Consider the following 24,330-nt stretch of genomic DNA (forward strand, 5'->3'; position numbering starts at 1 on the left):
ATTTGGGTTCCAGGACACCCACCCTTTGGTGCACCAACCCCGCAGGACCTCCTCCAACCTTAAAAACGAGGAGACGATGTGGGCAGGAGCCAATTCTGGCTGACACCATGGGTCAACAAGCAGAGCCCGTCCACCCCTCCGCTCAGGACAGCGGAGGCTGGAGAGAATCAACCACAGCGTCAAGACGAGGACCCCAACATCACCCACAAACCCTGCTCGTGCCACCCAGCCAGGTCCCCCAGCCTAGGGTTACAGGCCAGACCCCCAGAGCAGTGGGCCAGCCTGACAGCCTCTTCTCTCCCCTAAGCACAGACTGAGTTCTGGGCGCCCCAGAACCCCTTGGAAGCCAACCTGGGGGACCCCTGCCTCCCCACCTCCAGCCAGGAGCTTCAGCACACAGCATCAGGAGCCCCTGGGGAGCTGGTCACTTCTGACTCCACTGGCTGGGAGTGGAGTCGGGGCATGCATTTTCTGAGAACACCAGTGATGGAGACGCAAGAGGTCTGGGATGTTGAGAGAGGAGCGGGATGTGTAAGCAGGAAACCACAGGACCCCCAGGCCAGGTCCCACATGGAGGCAGGGGGGAGACAGATGAGGGTGCCTCCCCCGCCCCACCCCAACGCACTCGGGCAGGACCACTTCATGGGAGAAAGGGACAACTGAGTTGGGTCTTGAAGCATGAGTAGGAGTTTCCAGGTGGGCCAGGGTTAGGATTCAGCCAGCCAGACCTGGCTCTTGAGCCCATGGTAATGTGGGTAAACAAGCATTTGTGAGGCTCAGCTGGGCCCTTCCTCATGTCTGTCTCATGCCCCAAACCCTCCCAGCATCCACCTAGCAAGTCATCTTGTACGTCCCCTCGGTACCCTCTGCAAGGGGACAGCTTGGGCCTCCTCTCACCCCTCGGAGCCCAGGCTTCCCGGGGACAGCCCCGGCACCCCATCCTTCATATGCCACCCCAGGAGATGGCACAGAGCCTTGCCGGCCACAGAGAAAAATAACAGTTGACGAGTTTATTGACTGGCATGGCACCCAAGGGCCTGCCACCACTCGGTCTACCAGGCTAGGCCCCTCCTCAGCCCCTGAGTGGTGCCCACCCACCCCGAAAGCCGGGTCCTGAGCTCGGAGCTCGCCCTCCTGACCCCACTCCTCCTCACTGCCACCCCTCTCCCTCCCCAGGGCCTGTGAGCTGCCCCCCACAATCCGGGGCACCCAGGAAGGAATCAGAGGTCCCAGGAGGGGCTCAACGGTCAGCGAAGCAGTGGGGGGGCGGGCTGTCATCTCTGCAACCTCCGAGTGTTTGATATGGAGATTTTGGCAGTGAGAACGGGAGTGCCTCGGTGAGAGGTTTATGGAAAATGACAGCTTCTGGAAAGCTCAGATGAAAAGGAGGGAAAGAAAAGTCACAAGGAGGAGGAGGCCGCAGGGGAGGGGCCTTCTGCCCCCTGCGCCCCGGCTGGCAGCTCGCAGGCCACGGGGGTCAGGGGGTGCCGCGCCCCCATCTGCCCCGTCCCGCCTCATTCGTCTCCCCCTGCACCTGAAACACCACCGCCACCCCCAGACACACAGACAGGACAGACCCACTCCTCACACCCCGTCCCCATCCTGTCCACGCCCAGGATAAGGACCCCTGGGCAGGATAAGGACCACCTGTGCCTTACGTGGTCTTAGGAGGGTGGGGGCTCGGGTGGAGGGAAGGGCCCCCGAGGCAGAAGGGAGCCAGGGCGGATGGCGCGTAACTGCCCTCGGTGTAAGGGGCAAATGAAAACTCCTGCAGGGCTAGGAACCCCATCTTCACACAAACAAGCTACCAGAAACTGCCGTCGTTTGTTGCCAAGTTTGGGGTTGTTATTTTCTTCCCAACTCCCCCGGTGTTTTGGGTTCGGTTTCTATTTTAATGGCCTGAGATGCAAATTTCCTTTCCTGGGGGGTCTTTTGGAGCAGGGGCTTCGTCTGCGGAGGCCCACCCACCTCCAGGACCCAGGCTGGCCACGGGAGAAGGTCGGAGGTCGAGGGTGAGAGCGCGGGGCAGCGGCGGGGGTTGAAGAGAGCCCCCCAGGAGGCCAGGCTCAGCTCCGAACCCCCAGTCCCGCGAATGTGGTCTTTGAAGAGGTCATCTTAGGGCGTCCCCAATCCAACAGGCTGGTGTCCTTACCCAAAGGAGGCATTCGGACACTGACCCGCGGGAGAGGCCACGTGAACACGGATGAGGCCAAGAAGGAAGCACTGCAGCCGGCAGCCGGGAGGCCCCGACGGCTCTCGGGGGCCCTGCCGGACCCAGGGTCTCAGGCTCCAGGCCCACAGAGCTGCGAGAGAGTGCGTGTCTGCTGCGTGGAGCTGCCCGTCTGCGGTGCCTTGTCACGCAGCCCCGGGAAACCAGGCAGTGATTTGGGACAAGCAGCACCGAGAGCCAGGCAGGAATGTGGCCTGCTCACCTGTCCTGCCTGGACGCCCTGGGCCCCTTTCCCACCACTTAGATGTCCCCGTTCTCACCAGGATGGAAAGGAGGAAACAGGGGTAGTCAAGCAGGCTGGGGAGAAATGTCATCTGCTGTGGCAAAGCGCATGACAGCAGAGAATGACGTGGGAGAGGCCGGCACGGGCTGCCCTGGGAGGCAGGTGCCAGCCTGCCCCGGCCTCAAAGGGCCAACTCCCCAGAAGGCACAGGGGCTCCAGCTTCCCAGAGCACACGCCGGGCCTGTGGGCAGCTGCCTCTGGACTCCCTGCCCCTCTGAGGGGCCGACAGGTTGTTCTGAATCCTGGGTGGGGTCTGCTGGGTCCCTGGCCAGGGGACTGTCCCTATCCTTCGTCCCGAGCCTGGCATCTCACAAGGCCACGTGTGTTTCGAGCCCAGTCCAGCAGCACCAGCCCATTGTCCACCCAGCGCTCAGCCTCTGCCCTGCTGCACAGTTCTGGGGACACGGGTCCAGGTGTCCGGTTCCCCAGGGTTAGGGCGAAGGTCCCACCAAAAGTGAGGCACCCTGCCATCGTGGTGTGCCACCCAAGGGGTCAAGGCTCGGGGTCGGGTGCCAGGACAGGCTCTGTTGAAGTAGGACCACCTGCTCCGGGGACACCACACGTCCTCCAACTCAGGGTGTCCCCCAAAACCACTGCGTCATTTAGAGTCCTCGGGGGCCGAGAGTTACCCCATCCATACCCACAGGACGAACCCCAGCCTCAAAAGGCAGAGCCCCCATCAGCATCTTCCCATCTGGACGGAGACACACCAGCCTTTGAGCACCCACAGGCCTTTATTAAGCACCTACTGTGTGCCAGACGTCACCCCGGGTGATGAAAGAACACGGTTGCTGCAAAGGAACTGGGAAAAGAGGGGGACTTGGCCATCCCACCAAATCCCCTGGGGCCTCCGTTACTACCCTTGAATTCAGCCCCGAACAGAAGCAGGTTTTCTGCAGCCTCAGCTTGGAACCCCTGAAAATAGAGACTGAGTCAAGGTCTGGGAACAGACTGCTCACCGGGGACTGAGGAAGGATGGAGGAAAAGCCAAATATTTTTATACTGTGTTAGTGACCTGGTCACTCGTGCGGGCAGCTGGGGCTCCGTCCATCAGGGCACCCCGTGGGAGGCTGGAGGGAGTTCGCCCCAGCTCTGCCCGATGGGTGAGGGAGGCCTGGGGGTGCTAACCCCCCACTTCCGGCTGCCCCCTCGCTTGGGGGAGGCTCCGGGCCGGAGCAGGGTGTCTGCTTCCGCCGCAGCTGCAGACAACGTTGTGCTGAGCCCCGGGGACGTGTGTGGGGACGTGTGTGGCTCTGGACCCCAGAAGTGTCTCCCCGGTCTCCAAGGGACGCACCCTCCTGGCACCGATTTTGGCACAAACCAAGGAGGCTATGGAGAGCACGTGCCCCCTGCCCGTCTCCCGGGCCCCCCACCCTGCACCTGAGGCACAGCTGTGCAAGTGACCCAAGCCACTAGACGGGTGGCGACAAGAATGGACCTTGATGGGTTAGGTGTGCGTGTGGCCGTCAAGGTATCTGAAACATCCTCCTCCGTGACAGTGTCACACCAGACCCAGCCCCGCGGCCGGGGGCCTGAGTCTGGAGCCCCTCCCCGCCCCAAGGGAGCCAGGCCCGACGTCCCACCAGCCGGCGACCCGGCCCTGGCAGACCCAAAACCACAGCCTGCAAAGCAGTGACAACGACCAGATCACAAGTGTCACTGCATGGAGAATTCAGGCCCCAGCCTCAGCCCAGAACGAGTTCCCACCAGCAGCGGCGTCCGGACGCACAGGGGTGGGGAGCGGTCACCTGTCAAGGGTTTTCATGATGGGTGGGAGGGAGGCCACGTGCCACCCAGGGAACCCCGTCCTTCTAGGGACAGTGACACCCACCGCCTGTCCCTCCCCGCCAGCCGCAATCATTATTTCCCCGTCCTCTCCGCTCCGTGGGTGAGCTAAGCTGCTGTGGTCTGGCGAGGGGCCCTCCGTGGGCACGTCCGCACACGCGTGTCAAGTCTTACTCCAACCCCTAATAAGGTCTCTGCCAAGAATTTACACTTGCCCCGCGGCCCCGATCTCCCGAAGGTTGCTTTTTCAATGATGTTAGGCCTTAATTCCAATAAGCTTCCTCTTTACTACAGAACCAGGTCACGTTGCCTGACAGAGCCAGAAGCCCTTTAACCGGAAGGCAGGGTGGGCTAGGGGAGGTGGGGGGGGATGGGGCAGGGACACAAACAATGGGGGGGGTCCCCCCTTCATTCAATGAAATTCTAAGATGACCTAATTACTGGGAAGCAGGGTGGCCAGCCCTCATCAGGTAACTTTATGATGTGATTGTGGCTCCTACAAATGCTCGTTTTCCTTTTGCATCTTGATTTCATAAATGACAAGCGGAGGCCAGGAAAGACACACCTTCCGAGGGCTGCACTGGGCACAGGTTCAGGTCCCAGCCCCGGACAGACGGTCCTTTGCCCTGGCCCAGCGCGGGTTCTCCCGGCAGCCAGCACCTGAGGGCCAGGAGAGGAAATAGAGAGGAGGAAGGGAGCAGCAGGCTCCAGGACGGAACCCAAAACCCGCTTGGCCAAGAGGCACGGGCAGATTCAGGCACCTGGGGAATCCATCAGCCAAACGCCCGCCCTCCCGCCCTCCCTTCCTCTCCCCAAGGGGGCTGTTTCCAGGTTCAAGGCCTTGTGGAGGGAGAGATGCAATCAGGGAAAACGGAGCTGCCACCACCTGCATCCTCAGGACGAAAGAGCAGCCCCCTCGTGCAGTCTTTCAGCATTTATTAAGCACCCATATTGCCAGAGGCTGTGCCCCATCCCCCACTGCTTGGCACGGGAAATAGAATCAACAGCTAAGGGCTGACACTGGGCCAAGCGGGGCCTTAAACCCCATTCCCAGAGCTTTCTGAGGCTGATGGTATGAATCCAGGGGCATCGCCTTCCTTCTAGGGGGTTCCGTGTGTAGGGCTGCGGGGCAGGCACCGGGCAGGTCAGCAGGGACTTGGTGGGCACAAAGAGTGGAAGCCACAGCCCTGCCCTCAGGATGTCCCTGGGCTGGAGGAGGACAGAGAAGGGACTGACAATTATCCCCAGATCCCGAAGCAATTGCCGGGCAATCCTTCAGCCCCACCAGCAACCAGCCCTTCTCCACATCCCGTGCTTCTCCCACACCCAGGCTTCTTGAGACTTGCCCACGCCCACCCAGGGCACGGGGCTGAGCAGAGCGGACCAGTGCCACAAGCAGCCCAGTTCCCAGCATGGGGGACGATGCCTGTCCCAGAGCCCGTGTGACGGGGCAGCACTATCCCAGAAGGGCAGTGTGAGCAGAGCCAACTTTTTAAATTGAAAAACTTAAATCGATCTGATGCATAATTTAAGGCAGCTGAGAAATCAAAGGTCATTGTTTTCTCACTCTGATCCCAAAGAGCACATGTCAAGAGTGAAATGCCAAAGTCCAAGGAAGATAGCCATGGGGCCTCTCAAGGGGCTCCCCGACTGGAGGCACAGCCCAGTGGGGGAGCCCCAGGACCCCCAGCAAAATCTGCTTGATGGACACTCCACGTGGAACCCACAGGCTGTGGCTAGGCCTCAGCGTGTCCCTGAGGACAGCAGACCAGGCGATGTCAGCACGTGTGCGGCCAGGCCGGCACTCCAGGGGCCTTGGCAAAGGAAGCGTCCCCGAGAGGTGCTCCTGACGCCACTCCCTGCCCCACCCTTGGGGCCCGGGTGCCCCTGGTGGTGAGGAGGGGCCCAGGTGCACAGGATCCCACCCCTCAGGTGCTGAAGCTGATGCAGGAGCCATGCCCACTGGAAGGGGGTGGAACACAGACCCCTGGGCAGGCCCCAGTGCCACGGGGGCATGAAGGAGACCCTCTCCAAGCCCCCCACCACCCGAGCCTGGCACCACTCGCCCAACACACGGAGCCCTGCTGAGTCTCCGGGGGCTTCCGTGGCAAAGCGCCATGAATGGGGCAGCTGAAAACAACAGTCTCATCCTCTCACAGTTCCAGACGCCAGGGGTCCAAGATCCAGGGGTCAGCAGGGCCACGCTCCCTCTGAACTAGTGCAGGGCCCCCCCTGGCCTCTCCCAGCTGCTGTCGTTCCCCGGCTGCAGCGTCCCTTGGCCCCAGCCTCTGCCTGAACTTCGCCCCTGCGGGCCTCTGCCTCTGACCCCAGTCACATCACATTAGGAGACACCCTCATCTTAACTGGATGACATCTGCAAACACCCTACTTCCAAATAAGGCCCACTCACAGGTGTCAGGGAGTAGGGCGTGGGCATGACTTTTGGGGGGACCCATTTCACCCCACAACCAGCACCTCCTCTGTGCCAGCACTCTGTTAGGCTTGGGGAAACAGGATGAAAACACGACAGGGCCCCTGTGTCCATACGTTTAATTAGTGAAACATACATCTTGCTCCGGAGCCTTGCTTTGTCAATCGAAATGTGTCACGGCCACATCCACCCAGCTCAGCTGCTGCGAACCCACGGAAGGAGCAGATCGTCATTTCCTTAGCAGTTTTAACCAAACCTCCCTCTGCAGGGAGCGTGTCAGCCATGGGGGGCACAGGGAAATGCCGAGCATGTGACGGGGAGGGGGCAGGCGCTGGGAAGGAGGGGGCTGGCGCTGCCCCTGAACTCACTGCCAAAGTGCAAGGGGCTCCCACGCACGCCACCAACTCTCCCACAGGGGCAGCAAGGCAGCAGCCCCCAGCCCACAGCCAGCAGATTCTCGGACGCTGCAAAATATAACTGCCCAAGCCAACCAACCAGCGGAAAAATGTGCAAGGCGTTCATGAGCTAAATATACATCGTATTGATTCGCCTGCCATTTTGAGGTACCCGTTTCACTTCTGTTTCCCATTAGCATCAATAACCACTGGCTGACTCGTCTCTGGATGGGCTACTCCAACGGAGGCAGCTGACCCTGGGTCACACATTGGGAAGAGTCTCAGGGAACATTCCAGACTGGTCCTGTGTCTTCCAGAACAGTCCTCCCTTTCACCTTCTACTCACCCCAAGCCCAGCAAAGAAGGCTGGCTCAGAGTCACCCGGAGACCCCCTCCTGGGGGCACCGTGCCCTTGCTGGCAGCCGAGCCCAGTTCTGGAAGCCCACCGCGTGTGCTCCGAGGTTTCTGTTCCAGGCTGAGGGAAGGACGCTGGACACGCAGCCCAGTCAACCCACAACCAGCGCCAGGCCACCGCCACCCCATGGGCAGAACTGGGCCCTGTTTGCCCTCACAGCCGGAAATGCCGGTGGCTCTCCCACGTGTCAGAGGACACCCCCCCAGCCAGAGCTTCTGATCGTCAGGTGTGGGATGTGCCCACGGGACCAGGCCTGGCTGCCCTGGGAGGAGGCCCCCGACACCCTCCAACCAGCAGGATTCAGCCACTGGAGGCAGAACTAGTCAGAGCATGGAAACCTCGCCGGACACTCACCAGAGGGTGCAGTCAGGACGGAGGGCTGGGGAGGCTCTAAGGCCCTGGCCCCTTCCTCAGCAGTAGATTGCATCGTGTGCCCCAACACTCTTAACCCACGCCGCTGTGGGGTGGACCCCATGTCAACAGGACAGCTCCAAGATGTTATTTTTAGTGAAGGTGCGGTCAGCGGACTCAGGTGGGCCTCTGTCCGCATTCCTGGAGGCCTTCCTGGAGAGGCCGGCAGGCACGGAAGGGAGAGAGGAGAGCATGGCACCCCGTGACAGGAGGCAGGGGTCCAAACCCTGGAACCTGAGGATGGCCAACAGCAGCCCCAGGACAGAGCCCAGGAGGGGGCAAGCTATGCCGATGTCTTGCTGTTGGACTCCTTGTAGCCTCAAAACCGTGAGCCTATAAGCTGCCATTAGGCCACCTGCTGCGGGGTATTTTTCATGGCAGCCTTGTGAACTATGACACTCTCATGTCCAGAAATTCAGCAAACGTTCACTGAGACGCCACAGTGAGGAGGGCCAGTCTAGGCCAGCCCTGGGCCCTCCTCCAAACCGCTGCCACTTTGATCCAGAGACAGACATTCAGACACACACCAGGATCGGGGACGTTTCATTCTTCCTCGTCCGTGCCCTGGTGCCCCTAGAGGACGCGGGTGCAGGCCGGGGGTGCTGGGGGCAGGGTGTAAGGGAGGCTTTTCGCCTTCTGTGTGCGAATGTCTACGCTGTGTCTCCAGTGCCCAGGTACAGCGTGGATGACACGTGGCCTGGCTCCACCCCTTGCCTGGGAAGGATCCAGAACCTCCCTGTGGGTACGCACCACCTTCTAAGCCAACCCAGCTCCCAGGATCCCTAGAGAAACACTGGGGCACCCAGCCCTGACCTCTGTGTGGCCGGCCACACAGATGGAAGGACTTCACCAAGGAGGCCTCGTGGCTCCTTCTTGGCTCGCTCACCCCAAATACCTGGGCTCGCTCACCCCAAATTCCTGGCTCACTCACCCCAAATTCCTGGGCTCACTCACCCCCACGTTTCCTTGAGAAACCACCTGCTCCTATACTACGGGTTCATGAATTCACAAAAAAGGGGGTGCAGGAGTCTGGGACCACCTCCGCCTTGAAATACCCGTGCCGTGGAAAAGCCAGGCCGGCGGGATGGAGCCCCGGAAGCCAGCCCAGCTGTGCGTGAGGCCACGGGCTCCGGCCGGAAGTGGGGGGCTCACCGGGGAGCAGGCGCAGGAGCCGCTGTCCCCCGTGGATTGCAGCGGGATGTTCTGCTTTAGGCCGGGCTCAAGGAAGAGAAACCAGAGTCACACTGAAAATGAGCCCCCTCAGTCCCACGCCTCATCCACGGCTACGAGGCCCGGCCCCCCTGGCTGGAGAAGGGAGGCAAGAAAAACGGAGGGACAGTGAGGACTACCTCGGACAAGGAGGGCTGCGTGATGCGCTCGACCGCCACAGCAACCCCCCGAGACCCGGGGCTCCCTGCCCAGTCCCGGCACTGCCCCCACCCCTCCAGTGCTTGCCGAGGGCCCACACACGGGCACCGGCAGCCCCCTGCCACTCTGGGCAGAACAGGACATTCACCCCATGGTCAGCAGCAGCAGAAGCCCCACAAGTCACTGGGGCTGCTGCGGCCCCCAGGTGGGAAAGCAGCTGTCAGTCCCGTGGGAGAAAGTCAGTCAAACCACGAGCATACAGGCCAAACAGCGACATCCGAGCTCAGCAATTTAGCAGACGCTCCTCTTTCCTAGCCTGGACGTTGGGCAGTGTCGGCCAGGCCTGGGCCATGGGTACCCCAGGGCTCCCCACAGAGCCCAGACAGACAGGACGGACGCACCTCCTGGGTCTGAGGTTCTCACACCCTGAGACATAGAGAGGAGCTGTCCCAAAGGAATTCCTGGTCTGGCTTCTGTATCCATCCTTGACCCTTCCTCTTCCTACCATCTCCTGCAACCACCGAATCGGCCCCAAAACCCCCTGCAGGGATTCACCCGGCTGAGTCCACCATCAGATAGTGGGGCTCAGTGCCAGGAGGTGCCACCTGCCAGAGGCCGACCAACAGGTGTGGGCTGCACCTGGTCTGTGTGGCCCTTACCTCGTGGCCAGGTAGCAAGAGAGCTCTCTGGGCAGAAGGCAGCGTGGTCAGAGCCACACACACGCTCCTCGTTGTTAAGGACCTCAACTTAGAATGATGTATTCTCTGTTCTCCTGGCTATAATTATTTTAGCGTGGGAGAGAAACTCTGTCTCCAGTATCTCACAAGTGCTACAGGAGAATATCACATCCCCCCGTCCTGCAGCCTCTCTGCATCCAGCTCCCTTCCTCCGCCAGGAGCACCCCCAGGCTTTTCAGGTGGGTGCACAGAGCACGGGTGCTCAGGAAGGGGGGTTGCGTTCCCACTCAGGGCACCGATGCTCACAGCCAGGGAGAGGAGGGAACCACGTGTGTGAGCAAATGTGGCAAATTTGGGAAGTTGACAAAAAATGAGTTTGTGAGTTGCTGCGTTGTTGTCTGGAGCTTCGGTGGGCTGGGGTTTTTCTTCTCTGTGTTGAGCCAACAAGGTCCCTGAGTGAGCTCCTGGGAGCTGGTGGTCCGGGGTCCACGGCAGCAGGTGCCTCCAGACCCCTCCTACCTGTGAGGGGAGGTGGCATCTCGGCACACCCCGTGGACACGAGCCCCGTCCCTCCCTGGACAGGGCTGATCTCCCTGGGCCACCACCCCACACACATTGGGGTGTTCCTGCCTGCCCCCCAGGGTGGAAGCGTGGTGCCTGGTCTCCTGTACCCTACAGTGTCCCATGACACCTCGGGGGAGTGAGTTCCCAAATGAGGGGAGCTGCCACTGTGCATGCATCTTACCCCCCAGACACACACACTCACTTGCTCATTCTCACACACTTGCTCACACAGAATCACACATTCACACACACCCATGCACTCACACACTTACACTTGCTCACACACTCATACTAATACACAAGTGGGCCAGCACATGCTTGTGGAAGGGTGATCATGTAACCCCATTCCCGTCCCACACTAGGGAACTTTTAGTGCCCCCCAGTCCCAAGGGCCCTGGCGGCCTCACTGGAGGCACATGGGAGCCACTCTCCTGGGCATGGGCCCTTTCTGGGGGTGTGACAGCAGCAGGCTTTCGATGGATGCCAAGGGGCATCCTCAGGCAGTTGGGTTCCTGTGGTGTGCCCACACATGTACACACATGCACACGCGCAGCACACAGCCACACATTCATGCACACACACACCACTGTTCAGCTGGCCCGCTTGGGCTGTGCCAGCACCTTAACTCCCTGCACCGGCAGCATCCTCTGTAGCAGCTGCCACCTCCACTGTCCGCACAGCGTCCCCAAGCAGAACGACCACAAGCTCTGAGTGCCCCATGCCCCCTCCAAGCTGCACACTGTGTTTATTACAGACCAGAAACCGGAGACCTGCAAAGCGCCTGGCGGCCAGAGCATGGTTCTGTGTCTCAGCCGTCAAGGGCTGGCCCCCACGGCTGTGAAGCAGGAACTTTTTTTAAAAAGGAGAAAGATCCTAAGTGGCCCTTTCAGCCCTCTGGCGCACATAATTGTAGTATCCGAGTTCACGAGAGACCCCCCCGCCGGCTGGCTGAATAGCGTTCAATGTCACAGCTCGCAGCTCACACGCAGGGCCCTTCGCCATCGTGGAAACCAGACTGAAAGCGGGGAGGTGGGAGGGGGTGCGAGGGGAGCACACGAGCTAAAGAGTGTCTCCAGGAATGACAGGGCTCCCACGCGGGCTCCTGCCGGTGGGGGGCCCGGGCGCGCTCTGCATCTCACTTCTGCAAAGTACCTGGAGGCGCTGCTGGAGCCTCCGAGGAACTGAACTAAGGCAGAGAACAAATGAAGACGGCAGAGCTTGGGTGACCTCTGACCTGTCCTGGCAGCACTGAGGGGGTGCACAGGCTAAAGACCGACATGGGGTCCTCCGAGCATTCAAGAGGCAAGCACGTGCACACACACACGTACACACACGTGCACACATTACTTGCAGGTTGGGGTCCAGTATTCTGACCCAGAAATGCTCAGATTTGGGGCTCTGCAAATGTGTGTGAGCCAGAATCTTCCCCCTTTTGTGGGGCCACCCTCTGCATCTTGGGGACCTGACTCCATGGGGCTCACACTCTCCCCGAGCCTTGAAGAGAGGCTGCCTGAGCTTCCGAGCGGCTCCCTCCATGTCTGCCTCAGCACCTGAGCGGAGGTGACTGATTTATTCCGGCCTCCCGACTCCGGCCTCGGCTCTCCTCCGACCGTGCAGAGCTTTCATTGTGCATCGGGTGGAGCGGGAAGGCCCGTAAATCGTCCCTCCTGACGGCTCAGAGCCAGCTCAGCTCTGCTTGACCTCCATCGCCGGCCCCAGCTCAGCTCTGCTTGACCTCCATCGCCAGCCCCTCACCTGCCGCCTGCAAGAGGTCTGCTGGCTTTGAAGGTGAAAGGGAGGAATGGCGGGGGGCAGGGGTGCAGGAGAGGCAGGGGGAGGCCGCTGATGGGGAGGGGACTGGAGCAAGCGGGGGCAGCGCTGGCTGCTCCTGAGCCCGGGGCACTGCAGACGCCTGTCGCAGCTCAGGATTTACGGGTGCGGAGCAGGGAGGGGCCGCGCCTGAGCTGCAGTGTGCACGGAGACATCCCGCACCTGCCCCGCAGCCCCTGCCTCTCGAGCTGCGTGGCTCCAACAAAGGGGCTCAGACCCTGGGGACGTACAGGCCCTACAAGAGCACAGGGGAGGAAATAATCATAATTTTCCATCAAGTCCTCTCTGGGCTGGTAGCTGAACCCCTGCTGCAGGGGCAGGCCTGGCTCTCGGGGCACCTGTCGCTTTGTCGGGGACTGAGCGGCCTCAGCGGTGGCCCCACGAGCCCGGCTCGTCCCCAGAGCTCAGCCACAGATTCCAAAGCACGTCGGTGCCCTCCCCTTCAGCAGACTTAATATTTTCTGTAATTTCAGTCTATATTAATGCATTTCAAAGTGGAAAACATTATAGCTATGATTATTACCTAAAGACTTCCTTTATAACCCTCATTTTCTAGTGCTCATTACTTTCCGAAAAATTATCTTTGGGGGCTGCAGTTTTCCAAGCCTGGTCTTGAGAGTTTTCTTCTTAGGATTTGAGCAAAACTGTATTTCTGCCTCCATGAGGGGAAAGGGGGAAATCAGTTTCCCCTAAGAAAGTCTCCCCGACGATTACTAAAAACTGAAGAAAGACATCTGAAAGGGGAGGAGGGCAGAGAGTGCATGCTGTATTTTTAACATGTAAATACAGATATCGTTAACAACGACCTAGTTTGGGCTGTGCCCGTCTGTTCCACAGAGACAGTTCTATTTTTAAAATGAGATTTCAATCTAAATGGGGAAAAGTACCCATGCAACACTCATTTTACATGCTTCAGCACAGACTAGTCGGAAAACCAAATTCCGATGATTACAGTATCGTCGATGCGTGGAGTTATACATGTATCTAACCCAGAGCAAACCTACAGAAGGTGCCCGTCCACGGCCAGGGCACGCCAAAGTAGCTAAAAGAATGCAGATCCTCATGGAACTTTGAATAGGAAGTGAGATACGGTAGGTTAGTATAGGCTGGAGTGAAATAGTGACACATCCTAGAGTAATTTGGGCAGATGATAAAAAACATATTTACAGCCTCCCCCTCCCCAGCCCCAAGGATCTGGGGAAAGGTGCGGATGTGTTGAACACCCTCACCTGGACTGGTGTTGATGTTGTCACAAACATTGGGACTGGAGGTTTGATGTGCTGAGCCCTTGAACAAGGGACTTGCCTTTATGAAGCTCATTACCACAAAGGAGAGTCTAAAGTTGTATGTAATGGTGTCTAAGAGTCTCCCCCTGAGTACCTCTTTGTTGCTCAGATGTGGCCCTCTCTCTCTCTAACTGAGCCATCTCGACAGGTGAACTCGCTGCCCTCCCCCCTACGTGGGACCCGACTCCCAGGGGTGTAAATCTCCCTGGCAACACAGAGTATGACTCCTGGGGATGAATGTGGACCTGGCATCGTGGGACTGAGAGTATCTTCTTGACCAAAAGGGGGGATGCAAAATGAGACGAAATAGTTTCAGTGGCTGAGAGATTCCAAATGGAGTCGAGAGGTCACTCTGGTGGACATTCTTATGCACTATATAGATAACACCTCTTAGGCTTTAACATATTGGAATAGCTAGAAGTAAATACCTGAAACTACCAAACTCCAACCCAGCAGTCTGGACTCCTGAAGACAATTATATAATAATGTAGACTACAAGGGGTGACAGGTGTGATTGTGAAGACCTTGTGGATCACACCCCCTTTATCTAGTGTATGGATGAGTGGAGGAATGGGGAAAAAAACTAAAGGACAAATGGGGTGGGATGGAGGGATGATTTGGGTGTTCTTTTTTCACTTTTATTTTTTATTCTTGTTCTGGTTCTTTCCAATGTAAGGAAAATGTTCAGAGATAGATTGTGGTGATGAACGCATAACTATGTTATCATACTGTGGACAGTGGATTGTATATCATAGATGATTGTATTGTGTGTGAATGTATTTCAATAAAACTGAATTTAATTAAAAAAAAAAAAGCGCCCATGGGGGCACACAGTCCACAAAAAAAAAAAAAAAAAAAGGAATGCAGATCCTACGTGCGTTCTTAACTGTCCCAGGAAGAGTGTTCTGTTGGTGAGAAAGCTGGTGGATCGCCTTTAAAAGCAGACCTGTAAAACTGTCCAAGCACCAACACAAGGGCTTGAACGGGAAAGAAAAGCCCAAGAGGCTCCCGTCAAACACGGTCATCATCTGGGTCACTCTCCATCCTTCGGCCATTGGTTGAAGGTTCACGGTGTCAGTGTATCCAGTTGACTTCTAGGGACAAGGAAACTCGATAGAGCTCGGGCTGTCTCAGTGCTGACTGTCATATTACACATCCGCAACAATAATCCTCACCTTAAATTTCTCCAGCCCTTCTCTTTGCTGCTAAGATTCCAAAAGACCAGACCTCTTTGCGTAGCACCCAGTCAGGTAGGAAGCAGGACCCAGGGGCTTGCTGGGGAGACAGCCTGCCAAGCGAGTGGCCCACGTCCCCCACCCCAGCCTGCAAGGAATCCACACCAGAAACACCCCTGGGCCCTGGGCCCACCGTGCCTGCCCCTGGGTGGGTCCCTCCAGCAGTGACCCATCACTTCGCTGATGTCCCTCCCACGATGGAAGGTCCAGCGAGACGACACAGGCTTTGTGATTATTTCTCAAGGGCGCTGGGTTTTCAGGCCTTGAGTCTCAAGAATCAAAACCTTCGCCTCGCCTGGGGGCAGAGAGAGCATGGCATCGGCGGCTCCAGATGACGCGCCTGGCGGCAATCCGCAGGTTCAGAGGAGTCTGGGAAGGGGTGCGAGGGGTGGGGGTGGGGTGGGTCACGGCTTTTTTTCCTTTCCTCCCCAGGGGAAAGTCCAGCCTGCGAGGACTCAGCGCCGGGGCTCTTCCAACCCAAGGCCACTCCTGCAAAAACCAAAGGCCCCCTCTCCTTGGGATTCTCCTGACATTTGGGGAGTGGGGGCACACAGAGGGGAGGGGGCCCTGGCAAGGGGACACCCCTCAGGCAGGAGCCCAGCACCCCCTGATAGCCAGTCAGTGCGATCTCTATGTCCTCAGCCTCACGGAGAAGACCACGTCTCCTTCTTCCAGGCCACACAATGTCGAGGCCCAGAGCCACTTCGTACAGCCCTTCAGGGATCTCCCCACGGCCCCCCACTCCTGTGGAGAAGATGCTAAGAGGCGTTTTCGTCCCGGCATCTGTAACTTCATCTCAGCAGGTTTAAAACAGTGTCATCTCCTTGTGGTCATAGAAAACGGTTCCGAACCCATTTCCTTCATCCCATCCTTATCCCTTCCGACGTGCTCATCGCCCACCAGCAGTGGTGAGCAGCCCCTCCCCCTGCAGCAGCCGCATCACAGCCCACCTCACAGCTGGGTACGCTCGGGTGCAAGGGCTCGCCCCGCGTCCCCTCCCCGCCACGCCAGAAGGCAGCGCCCACTCATGCTGGCCCCTGCACGCAGCCCTCCTGCCGGGCCACACGCCCGTGTGCCGAATCCGCCACGCCGCTGACAAGGGTGCCGCTGGGTGCTGGGGTCCCCTGTTCAGAGGCTCGTTCCACTTAAACGTGCATCTAAATGTGGGCATCCCGGGGGTGGAGGGTGGTTCTTCAAAGACTCAGCTGAGGGGGGCGGCCAGGATGGAGATGTCAGGGTACCCTCCCTCCGTAAGGAGACGGACCAGCCGAGGCTCAGAGCAGACCTGTGGCGGGGAGGGAGGGAGGGGCCAGGGGCCGGGAGACGGCACTCACGCCCCGTGTGACACTGCACACTCACTTCCCTCCTTCTTCTTGAGTCTCAAGGTGCTGGGGAACGTAGGCAAACAATGGCGGGTAAAGCAATAAGGAGTCATCATAATACCTCCCTGCTGAAAACAGAAGGTTTAAAAACCCTTCTTCTGTTGCAAAGCAAGTGGGAAGAGAGAGGACAAAGAGAAGTCACCAGCGGGTGCTTCCGACTGCAAACTGCCCAGAAGCCTTTATGTATGGACGCTGGAGCTTCACCTTGCACCCAGCCCTTACAAATAAAAGTTCTGGCTAAATCAGGAGTTATTTTCTATTCAACCTGCGAGAGAAAAATCTAATTTACCTTCAGTAAAGATCTCAAAGCATTAGAGTTTAGTGAGAAATCATTTCTAGCTAACAGATTATTTATTTAGAACTTCCAAATAAATAAAACTTAATTATTTAATACATCTTTGAATTCCTAATTTTGCACTTCTTAAACCTTTGTCCAAATCATATCTACCTTTTTAATACAAGTAAACTTTATGTTCTTTGGCATCAACAGAGGCTCCCGTTTTCACTTCCAAGGCACCGCTGCCGGAACGGCAGGCTTCTCTGTGTTCTCGTTATCCTGGCCTGAAAGAAAATCCTGAGACATGAGGTCAGCCCAGGAATCATCATTCGCCTGAGTGTCCAAAAACGTGACTTGCAGGGGACACCCAGACTCCAGAGAGGGCCACCTGTTCTGCTGTCACCATCCCTGGCATCATTTGGTGCCCACACAAGGAGACCCAGTGAGCAGGGCCGCAGCTGGGGCCGTACGGGGGCTTCTGAGGGCAGAGCCACGGCTTGTGCAGTGCGCAGCCTCTACAACTGGCTCAGCGGCCCTATGGGAGAGAATCTGATTTGGGGGTTTGGTTGCTAATTGTTGGTTTGGGTGGAGGGCAAATTTTGAAGCAAGAGTCAATGCCTGGGAGAAATAAAGACACACAGGAGTCTCCTCTCTTTGGTACAAGATACCCTGAGGAGCTCACCCTGGCCCATAAAAGGGCTTGGGACCCTGCAGGGTCTGGCTGGTGGCAGATGCAGCCCCCAGGCAGTTCCTTGCCTGCACATGGGATTGTTTTCTAAAGGGGCAGAAATAGACACACCTGGCCACCTGCTGCGCCGCCGGGTTTCCATCAGATCCCAGCGCTGGGCGGGACCAGAAGGCTCAGCCCCCCGAGCTGCCAGCCGGCAGAGACCTGCACACGCGGGGCTGATGAGGGCGCGTGGGCCTGGGAGGGTCGTAACGCAACTGCTTCACCAACGCCCCTGTTCTTCTAGAATCTTGAGAGAAAGCGCTCAGTACAGCCACTGACCAAAGCAACAACCGCATAAAATTCCATTAAATACACGTATATTCTCCCTCTCTCCTTTTCGTGCTAGGAATATGCTCTGATCTTGAACAATTTAACCTTTAAAAAAAAAAAATCTTGCAGGAAGAATGGCTTTTCTCTGGTCTCTAAGAGGTCCCATCTGTCATGCGTTCAACTGCATCCCCCAAAAAAGATACGCTGCCGTCCTAACGTGCACAGCTGTGAATGGGAACTTCCTCGGAAATAGGGTCGTTGAGAGAGGAAATCAGCTCAGTTAAATGAGACCACAGTGGGGGAGTGGAGGCCAAAGCGCTCCACAGGGGGGTGATCCCAGGTGACCGGTGTCCTTACGGGAAGAGGACAAGACACAGACGAGGAACCGCACCAGGTGACCACGGAGGCTGATGCCAGAGTGCTGCAGCTGCCACGGGCTGCCGGCCCCCTACCAAAACCAGCCAGAGGCAAGAAAGTTCAGAGGGAGCACAGCCCTGCCTGGCTCCTTGGTTTTGAACTTCCGGCCTCCAGAACTGTGGGATGATACATTTCTGCTGTTTTAAGCACCCCCCCCCCATATGATGATGCTTTGTTATGGAGACCCCAGGAAACCAAGACCGTATCCAACGTGAGCTGAAGGCAATAAATTACCACCGGCCTCTCAGGTGGAATCAGCGTGAACCTGCCTGAACCACACAGAAATCAAGATATATATTTTTTTACTTATAAACTTGGAGAGATGGGAAACCTCTCTAAGGCGGTACCGCTGTACCCCTCATTTCTATGTCACCTCCTTTCTGGCTTCCTCCACCTTCTCTAGGGCCTTGAATTTCACGAGTCTTCTTGTCAACATTTCAAGTGAAGAGGATGGGTGGGGGGCTGCAGCAGTGCCAAGAAGGAAGACAGGCAGCTAGGCCACCTTTAGCTGCTTGTCTGTCAACACCTGGAAAACAGGAATAAATCAGAACGGCACCTCGCCGGGACAGGAAAGGCTCCTGGATCTCTTACAGGTAAGGCAACAGGGGTCCACATGAAGAAAGCCCAGCTCTTGGGAGGCCCGCAGGTTTTCCTTGCCTTGGGAGGGTACAGTTCTACGTTTTATGATTTGCAATTTCATTAGTCGAAAGGAAGCCGAAAGCCCCTGTCACACAGTTGAGCACATGCTTAGGCCCCTAAATTTAAAATAAAACTGACAGATCTTTTTCCCAGGCCACAGGGGTAGTGCCTGTTGACTGTCCCTCATGGTGGCTCTGCTTGCTCCCGAGCTGGAACATTCCGTAGTGTTCCACCGATACGCTGGCCACACTTTCGAAACACGATTTCTATACTCGGGCTGCCCCAGGAGTACCAAAGGAAACACTTTCGAATAAAGTCACACATATTCTTCTTCTTCTCTTTATTATCTCAAGTCACCTTCTGAGGCATGTTTTGGTATCAGCTTATGTGTTGGGGAAACTGTGACAATAAACTAACTTACTGAATGCATTGCACTTAAAAATGTATATTTTATAAAACAATGAGTACATGTCACAAGGTATTTCCTTAAATGAGAAAAGCCATCCGTCTGTCTGTAGATCACTCACCCAGAAGAGGTCTCTGTGCAGACTCAGTTATTGCCAGCCACATCCACGAATGGCATCTCAACTGCCACGGACAACGAAAGCCGAGAATCACATGCTAAGTGTCCACAGAGCTCAGAAAGTACAGGGGAAAAGGGGGGCAGGGGAGAGGAGGAGACAGACAGACGAGAGAGAGAGAAAGAAATGGAACCAGAACATTATAAATAAAAAAGACAGTGATGGCTCGGAGACAAGCCTACTTCAGAGAGGCAGCAGAAAACAAGATGTTTCGGTTGCCCAAATGTTTCCTGGACCTGTGAAAATTACGTGCTGCTTTATAAAAGAAGGTGGAGAGAGATGCAGCTGATCAAAAAGATGTAGGTGCAAATGGGATGCGATTATAATGTCAGTACCCTGCACCAGAAGAAAAGGCCTGCTACAGACAGGAATTTAGGGAAAGTCAGGTTCCCAAGGATAAGCGGCTCTGTTCCAAGGGGGTGCGGGGGTGGAGTTTCAAGACGGTTTTTCCCCTTCACTTGTTTAAAAATAAAAAATCCCTCACCGAATGTCAGCTGCGTGTCAGGTTCCATTTGTCTTTATAACAGAGTATCAAGCAGGAGTGTGGAAATAAATAAACACAGGGAGACAACCGACCAGAAATCGCAGGCACAAGGATGGGCCAGTGGAGGTAAGCCCCACGCTGCAAACGCTGAAAAATAACATTTCAATTTGGCATTCGGCGCTGTCACTCTGTGCTCACTGAGACGTGTGCCTCCGCCTGCCTGCTGGAGGCCTGGCCTCCTCTCCTTACTGCCCCCACCCACCCTGGCGCCTCTGGGTGGGGGCAGAGCTACCCTCACCTATGCATTCCTCCACTCCCTAATGCCACAAGCAAAAGTCAGGTGCTCCTCTGCAGGTATAGGTGGCGCCGGGTCAACCAACTGGGGTGCCTGCACCCAAGGACAAGGCCTCCCAAATTCTACACATCGCGGCATTAAAGCAGCCCCTGCAACGGTGGAATGGGGGAGGGAGGGCGTCCAAGAAGGTTGCAGGGCAGAGGGGAACGGAAGCTGGGCCAGGCTCCAGCTCTCTCTGGTCACCAGCTCATCCCCAGATACCAAAGAGTTCCATAATTTTCCCTCCCAGTTTCCCGAATGAGCCATGGGCACTGGTCAAAGTCAAGTACCTGCAAGGAACAGGACGCGAGGCCGGCTCTGCAACGGTACCGGGAGTTCGGCCCACCCGCCTGCTCACGGGGCCCTGACCTCCTCTAGCCCTGGGTGGGCCTCGGGAGCCCTCCACTTCCCCCCAGCAGGGCAAGGGTGGGCGCCCCGGACAGCGTCAGAGGCTGGAGAGCGGCGAGCACAGGCCGCGGGCTCGGGCCTGTCGCTGGGGCTGCACCCGCGGCGCACGGGATGGCCGGGCAGCGGAGCCCAAGCCACCACCTTCACTCCCTGCCCCACCTGTGGTCCCTGCGGAACGGCCGGGAATCCCCCAGCCCCGCGGCTGCGACCGTCCCCCGACGCTGGGCCAGGGGCGTTGGCAGCGAAGCCCCAGTGCAGGCAGAAGCCAGGCCCGCGGGGGTCGGCAGGGACTTTCCTGGACGGCCGCTACTCCTGGCGACCTGAGGCGACCCGAGGCCAGGGGGTGGGCGCGGGTTCCTCTAGGCCCCGGGACCCTGGGGGTGGATCAGAGTCATCACCTGGCCGGCTTTTTATGGGGGAGAGGGAGCTGTCGGAAACGGCAACTGGCGCCAGAATGCCCCAGGGGCTTCTGCCCAAAGAGCCCACGCACCGCTGCACGCAGCTGCCCCGACACACCGACACACCGAGGTCATCTGGGCCTGAGCGCGCCCCGCCCGCGCCCCCTCTGCCCGCGCACAGCCGGGAGACGAGGGGTTAAACGCTGCTCGCAGGCGCGCGCGGCGAGCTCGGTGCCCACGCAGGGAGGACTCCGGGAGCGGCGGGGGCAGCAGGGAGCTCCGCGCCCGCAGGTGGAGGCGGGGAGGGAGGGGGGCGCCCGGCTGGGCGCGACTGGGCGCCCCTCCGCCCCGGGCGCCGCCCCCGAAATCCCCACGGCCGCCCCCCACCGCAGGCGCCCCCAGCCCGCCGGCGCCCCGCTTCCATCCGGCGGAGCTTTCACGGCAACTTTTCTCCCTTTCTCCCTTCACGAGGTTCGCTCACCTGGAGGGTCTGGTTTTAATTAGTGTAATATCCTTGTTAACAGCGCAGACTAATTAAGACATCCGCCCCGGAGCCGCGGTGCACGCTTTAATGAGCAGCTTCTGCCGCAATGTTTATACTTATTTTTCATTATATTTTGCAGACCAGTATAACCAAGCGGGCTTCAAGCTGAAAGGCACGATTATGGGTGACTCCGCTCCATTAGCCTCGTACTTGCCCGGTGCTAAGTGCCCGGGGCTCCCCGATGCGCGCCCGGGGCGTCCCCGGAGCCAAGCCCCGGCTTTCAGCAGGAAAATTAGCGACCCGGCACGGGGAGCAGCGACTTCACCTCGAGGTGGGGGTGGGGGTGGGGGTGCGGGGGTCGCCCGAGGGATGGTCCCCTCGGGTGGGTCCCTGTCCTTTGCCTCCACAGTGACCATTAAATAATAAACCGAGTCCTTCCCCAAAGCAGGAAAGGAAGGGGGAAGGAGGCGGCTACGTCACCGAGGAGTTTCTCCCACCCTCCGGGACACAGCCGGAATCAGGGGCAAACGGAGTTCTGGACTCCCGGCCCACCGCCCCCGTCCTCCCCGCCGGGAGCCCCCCACTCCCCCCATTGTCCCCACGCCGTCTGGGAGCGGGTCTCGGACCGCAGGTATAATGCGGAGCTGCCGCGGGAGGCTCCCACCCGCAGCACCCAAATGACCCTCGGCCTCGCGCTGGCCCCGGGAACGAGTCCCGCCGCCTCCCGGGCCGCCAGGGCAGAAAGTTTGGGCCAGGGGTGCGCCGGGCCGCGCTGGTCCCTGGGGAGGGTCGAGGTTCCGGAGAAGCAGCCTCGGCTCCCACCCCAACCTCCCTAAAGCCGCTCGGGAGACTCGGCCGGGAGCGCCCCCACGCCGCCCGCTGGAGGGCCCCGCGCGCCGCCCGTCCCCCGCCGCCCTCCCCCGCGCCCACGGTGGCCCTGCCGACCCTGCTCCTCTTTCGGAGGCCGTGGGCGCCCCTTACCCCGCGCCCCGAATGCTTTGAGCCGTCAACTCCTCCCGAGGACCAGGGCAGGGCTCCGGGAACCTGGGTGCCGGGAGGGAAGCGCACGGCACCACCACGGGGTCGCCAGCCCTGCTCCCCTCCTGCTCCCCCGCCGCCTCCCCGCGCCCCGCCGGGCCGGGATCTCCGCGCGCCTCGGCCTCCCCCCGCCGGGGAGTTCCCCGCGCGGGGCATTGTGCCGCCGCCGCCGCCGCTGCGCGGGACTCCCCGGCGTCTCCCTGGAGCCCGACCCCGGGGCCTCTCCATTCACAAACGCCCCGAAGGGACCTGGGGAGCGCCGAGGCCCTGCGGGGACCCTTGACCCCGAGGGCGCCCCCTCTCCGCGAGCCCTCGGCTCTATCCCTGGCCGCGCTCCGCAGCCGCGCGGCGAGCCCTGGCCGCCCCCCGCCTCCCTCTGCGGGGTCCCAGGCGCCCCCAGCACCCCTCCCCGGGCCGCCCCCCACCCCTCCGCCCGCTCCTCGCGATGGTTATGACCGCCGTAGGGCGAGGCGCGCGCGGCCGGGGCCGGCTACTCACTGGCTCAGCGCTCCCCGCGGCAGGTGAAGGGGGCCCGGCGGCCATGCTCCGGCTGCATCCCGGCCGCCGAGCGGGCAGCGGCGTCCCGGGGCTGCGCGGGCACTGGCGAGCCGGCGGCGGCGGCCGGGGGCAAGCGGGACCCGGGCTCGGGCGGCGGCTGCCGCGGATCCGCCGACCAAGCGAGCGGCTGGGTCGGGTTCGCTGTCCCGGGAGGCGCTGGCTCCGGAGCAGCCCCCGCGGCTCCGCGCTCCTCTCGCTCTCCCTTCGCTCGTTCTCCCCTCGCCGCCTCCTCTCTCTCTCTCTTTCTCTCTCTCTGTCGCTGTCTCTTTCTCTCTCGCTCCCTCTCCCTCCTCTCTGGCTCGCTCGGCTGGAGCGAGGAGGCAGCAGGAGCACGCGGCGGCGGCGGTGGCGGCTCGGGCGGAGCGCGCGGCGCGCGGCGAGGGAGGGGGGCCCGGCGGCCGCGCGGCCGGGGAGGGCGGCGGGGCGGGGAGGGCCGCGGCCGGGCGAGCGCAGACCCTGGCGGCCCGCAGCGCCCGCCCCACCGAACCCAGGTGCGGGAGGGGTGGGCGAGGCGCGGGGCCTCAGCAGAGCCCGGAGCGACCCGGGCCCCCGCGCGCACCGCCCCCCCGGCCCCGCCTCCACTCCCTCCCGCCACCAACCCCCCGCGGTCGTGGGGGTGGGCCGGCCCAGGAGAACCCTATCAGGACCCCCGCCCTCCGCCTTCCGCTCCCTGGGACAGATTCCGCCCAGAAAGGACAACTCACCCACCCACCCGGGTACCTAGAAAGGGACCTGCCACCGGGTACCTGGGGTCCCCAGCCCGCCGGCCGGCCGGCTGCACTGTCATCCCTCCGCTTGGAGTTGGCCCACAGGGGCCGCCCCCTCCCTTTACCAGGGCCTGGACCCAGGGCCTTGCCTTCGCAGGGATGGAGGAGTCGGAGGGCCACCAAGGGCACCGCCTGCAGCATCTGTCCAGCCCTGCCACCCCAGAGGATGTCGGGGGTCAGCTTGGGGCCTCCCAAAAGTCACAAGGGCAGGTAGTTCCACTTCCCCACTCCCAGCTTCTCCCAGCCTGGGGTAAGCCTGCCCTGCTCTAGGCTTCTGGAAGGGTCTCTGTCCTTGGAGAAGGGCGGGAAAGAAAGCCCAGGCTCAGGGGCCGGTGTGGTGGGGCCCCTCTGGGCTGGCGGGATGAGCTACCCCAGGCAGGCAATGGGGTCCACCAACTCTGCTGGCGTTTAGGAAGAGGGTCTGGGCTGGCCCAGAAAGAACCTCAGGTTTGGGCAGGGCCTCCAGGCTGGTCCTGGGGATCCAGGAGACAGGCTGGGGGGCAGCTGAGGAGGCGGGGGAGTTGACTTGCACCCTCAAAGGACACTTCCAATTTTAAAACCAACAAATGAAAAACCTGTCCCCAGGTTGCTTTTAGTTCTGGAAGCTGCTTCTGAAATGACGAGATGCATCTTCCTTGCATCTGCCTGTCCTG

General features: G+C 59.6%; 2 protein-coding genes across 10 annotated transcripts in view; one reads left to right on the forward strand and one right to left on the reverse strand.

The window, feature by feature from the left end:
- RBFOX3 (RNA binding fox-1 homolog 3) overlaps nt 1-23,217 on the reverse strand; it is a 453,726-nt gene extending 430,509 nt beyond the window's left edge. For 3 of the 9 annotated variants that reach the window (XM_037809700.1, XM_037809693.1, XM_037809692.1), the window contains exon 1: nt 22,851-23,214. The gene's annotated coding sequence lies outside the window, so the exon portion shown is untranslated. Of the gene's footprint in view, nt 1-21,916; nt 22,017-22,295; nt 22,315-22,850 lie in introns of those variants that run through there. The other 6 variants (XM_037809701.1, XM_037809694.1, XM_037809697.1 and 3 more) reach the window with 5 other exon arrangements.
- On the forward strand, nt 11,837-22,635 carry LOC119514839 (collagen alpha-1(II) chain-like). Its single transcript, XM_037810551.1, has 8 exons — nt 11,837-11,861; nt 12,279-12,347; nt 12,468-12,819; nt 15,553-15,695; nt 15,814-16,011; nt 20,403-21,271; nt 21,517-21,645; nt 21,985-22,635. Exons 1-8 carry the CDS (start codon nt 11,837-11,839, stop codon nt 22,633-22,635), a joined length of 2,436 nt encoding a protein of 811 aa, XP_037666479.1.
- Nucleotides 23,218-24,330: the final 1,113 nt, after the last annotated feature.

This window comes from Choloepus didactylus, chromosome 18 (assembly GCF_015220235.1).
Source record: "Choloepus didactylus isolate mChoDid1 chromosome 18, mChoDid1.pri, whole genome shotgun sequence".
NCBI lineage: Eukaryota > Metazoa > Chordata > Mammalia > Pilosa > Megalonychidae > Choloepus > Choloepus didactylus.

What these genes read in the sequence shown, in the direction of transcription:
- LOC119514839 (XM_037810551.1), top strand. Translation starts at nt 11,837, where the DNA reads ATGGGGTCCTCCGAGCATTCAAGAG. An exon ending in GAGGTCTGCTGGCTTTGAAG is followed by an intron (nt 12,348 to 12,467) that starts GTGAAAGGGAGG and finishes GGGGCACTGCAG; the next exon opens with ACGCCTGTCGCAGCTCAGGA. An exon ending in ACAGATTCCAAAGCACGTCG is followed by an intron (nt 12,820 to 15,552) that starts GTGCCCTCCCCT and finishes CTATGTCCTCAG; the next exon opens with CCTCACGGAGAAGACCACGT.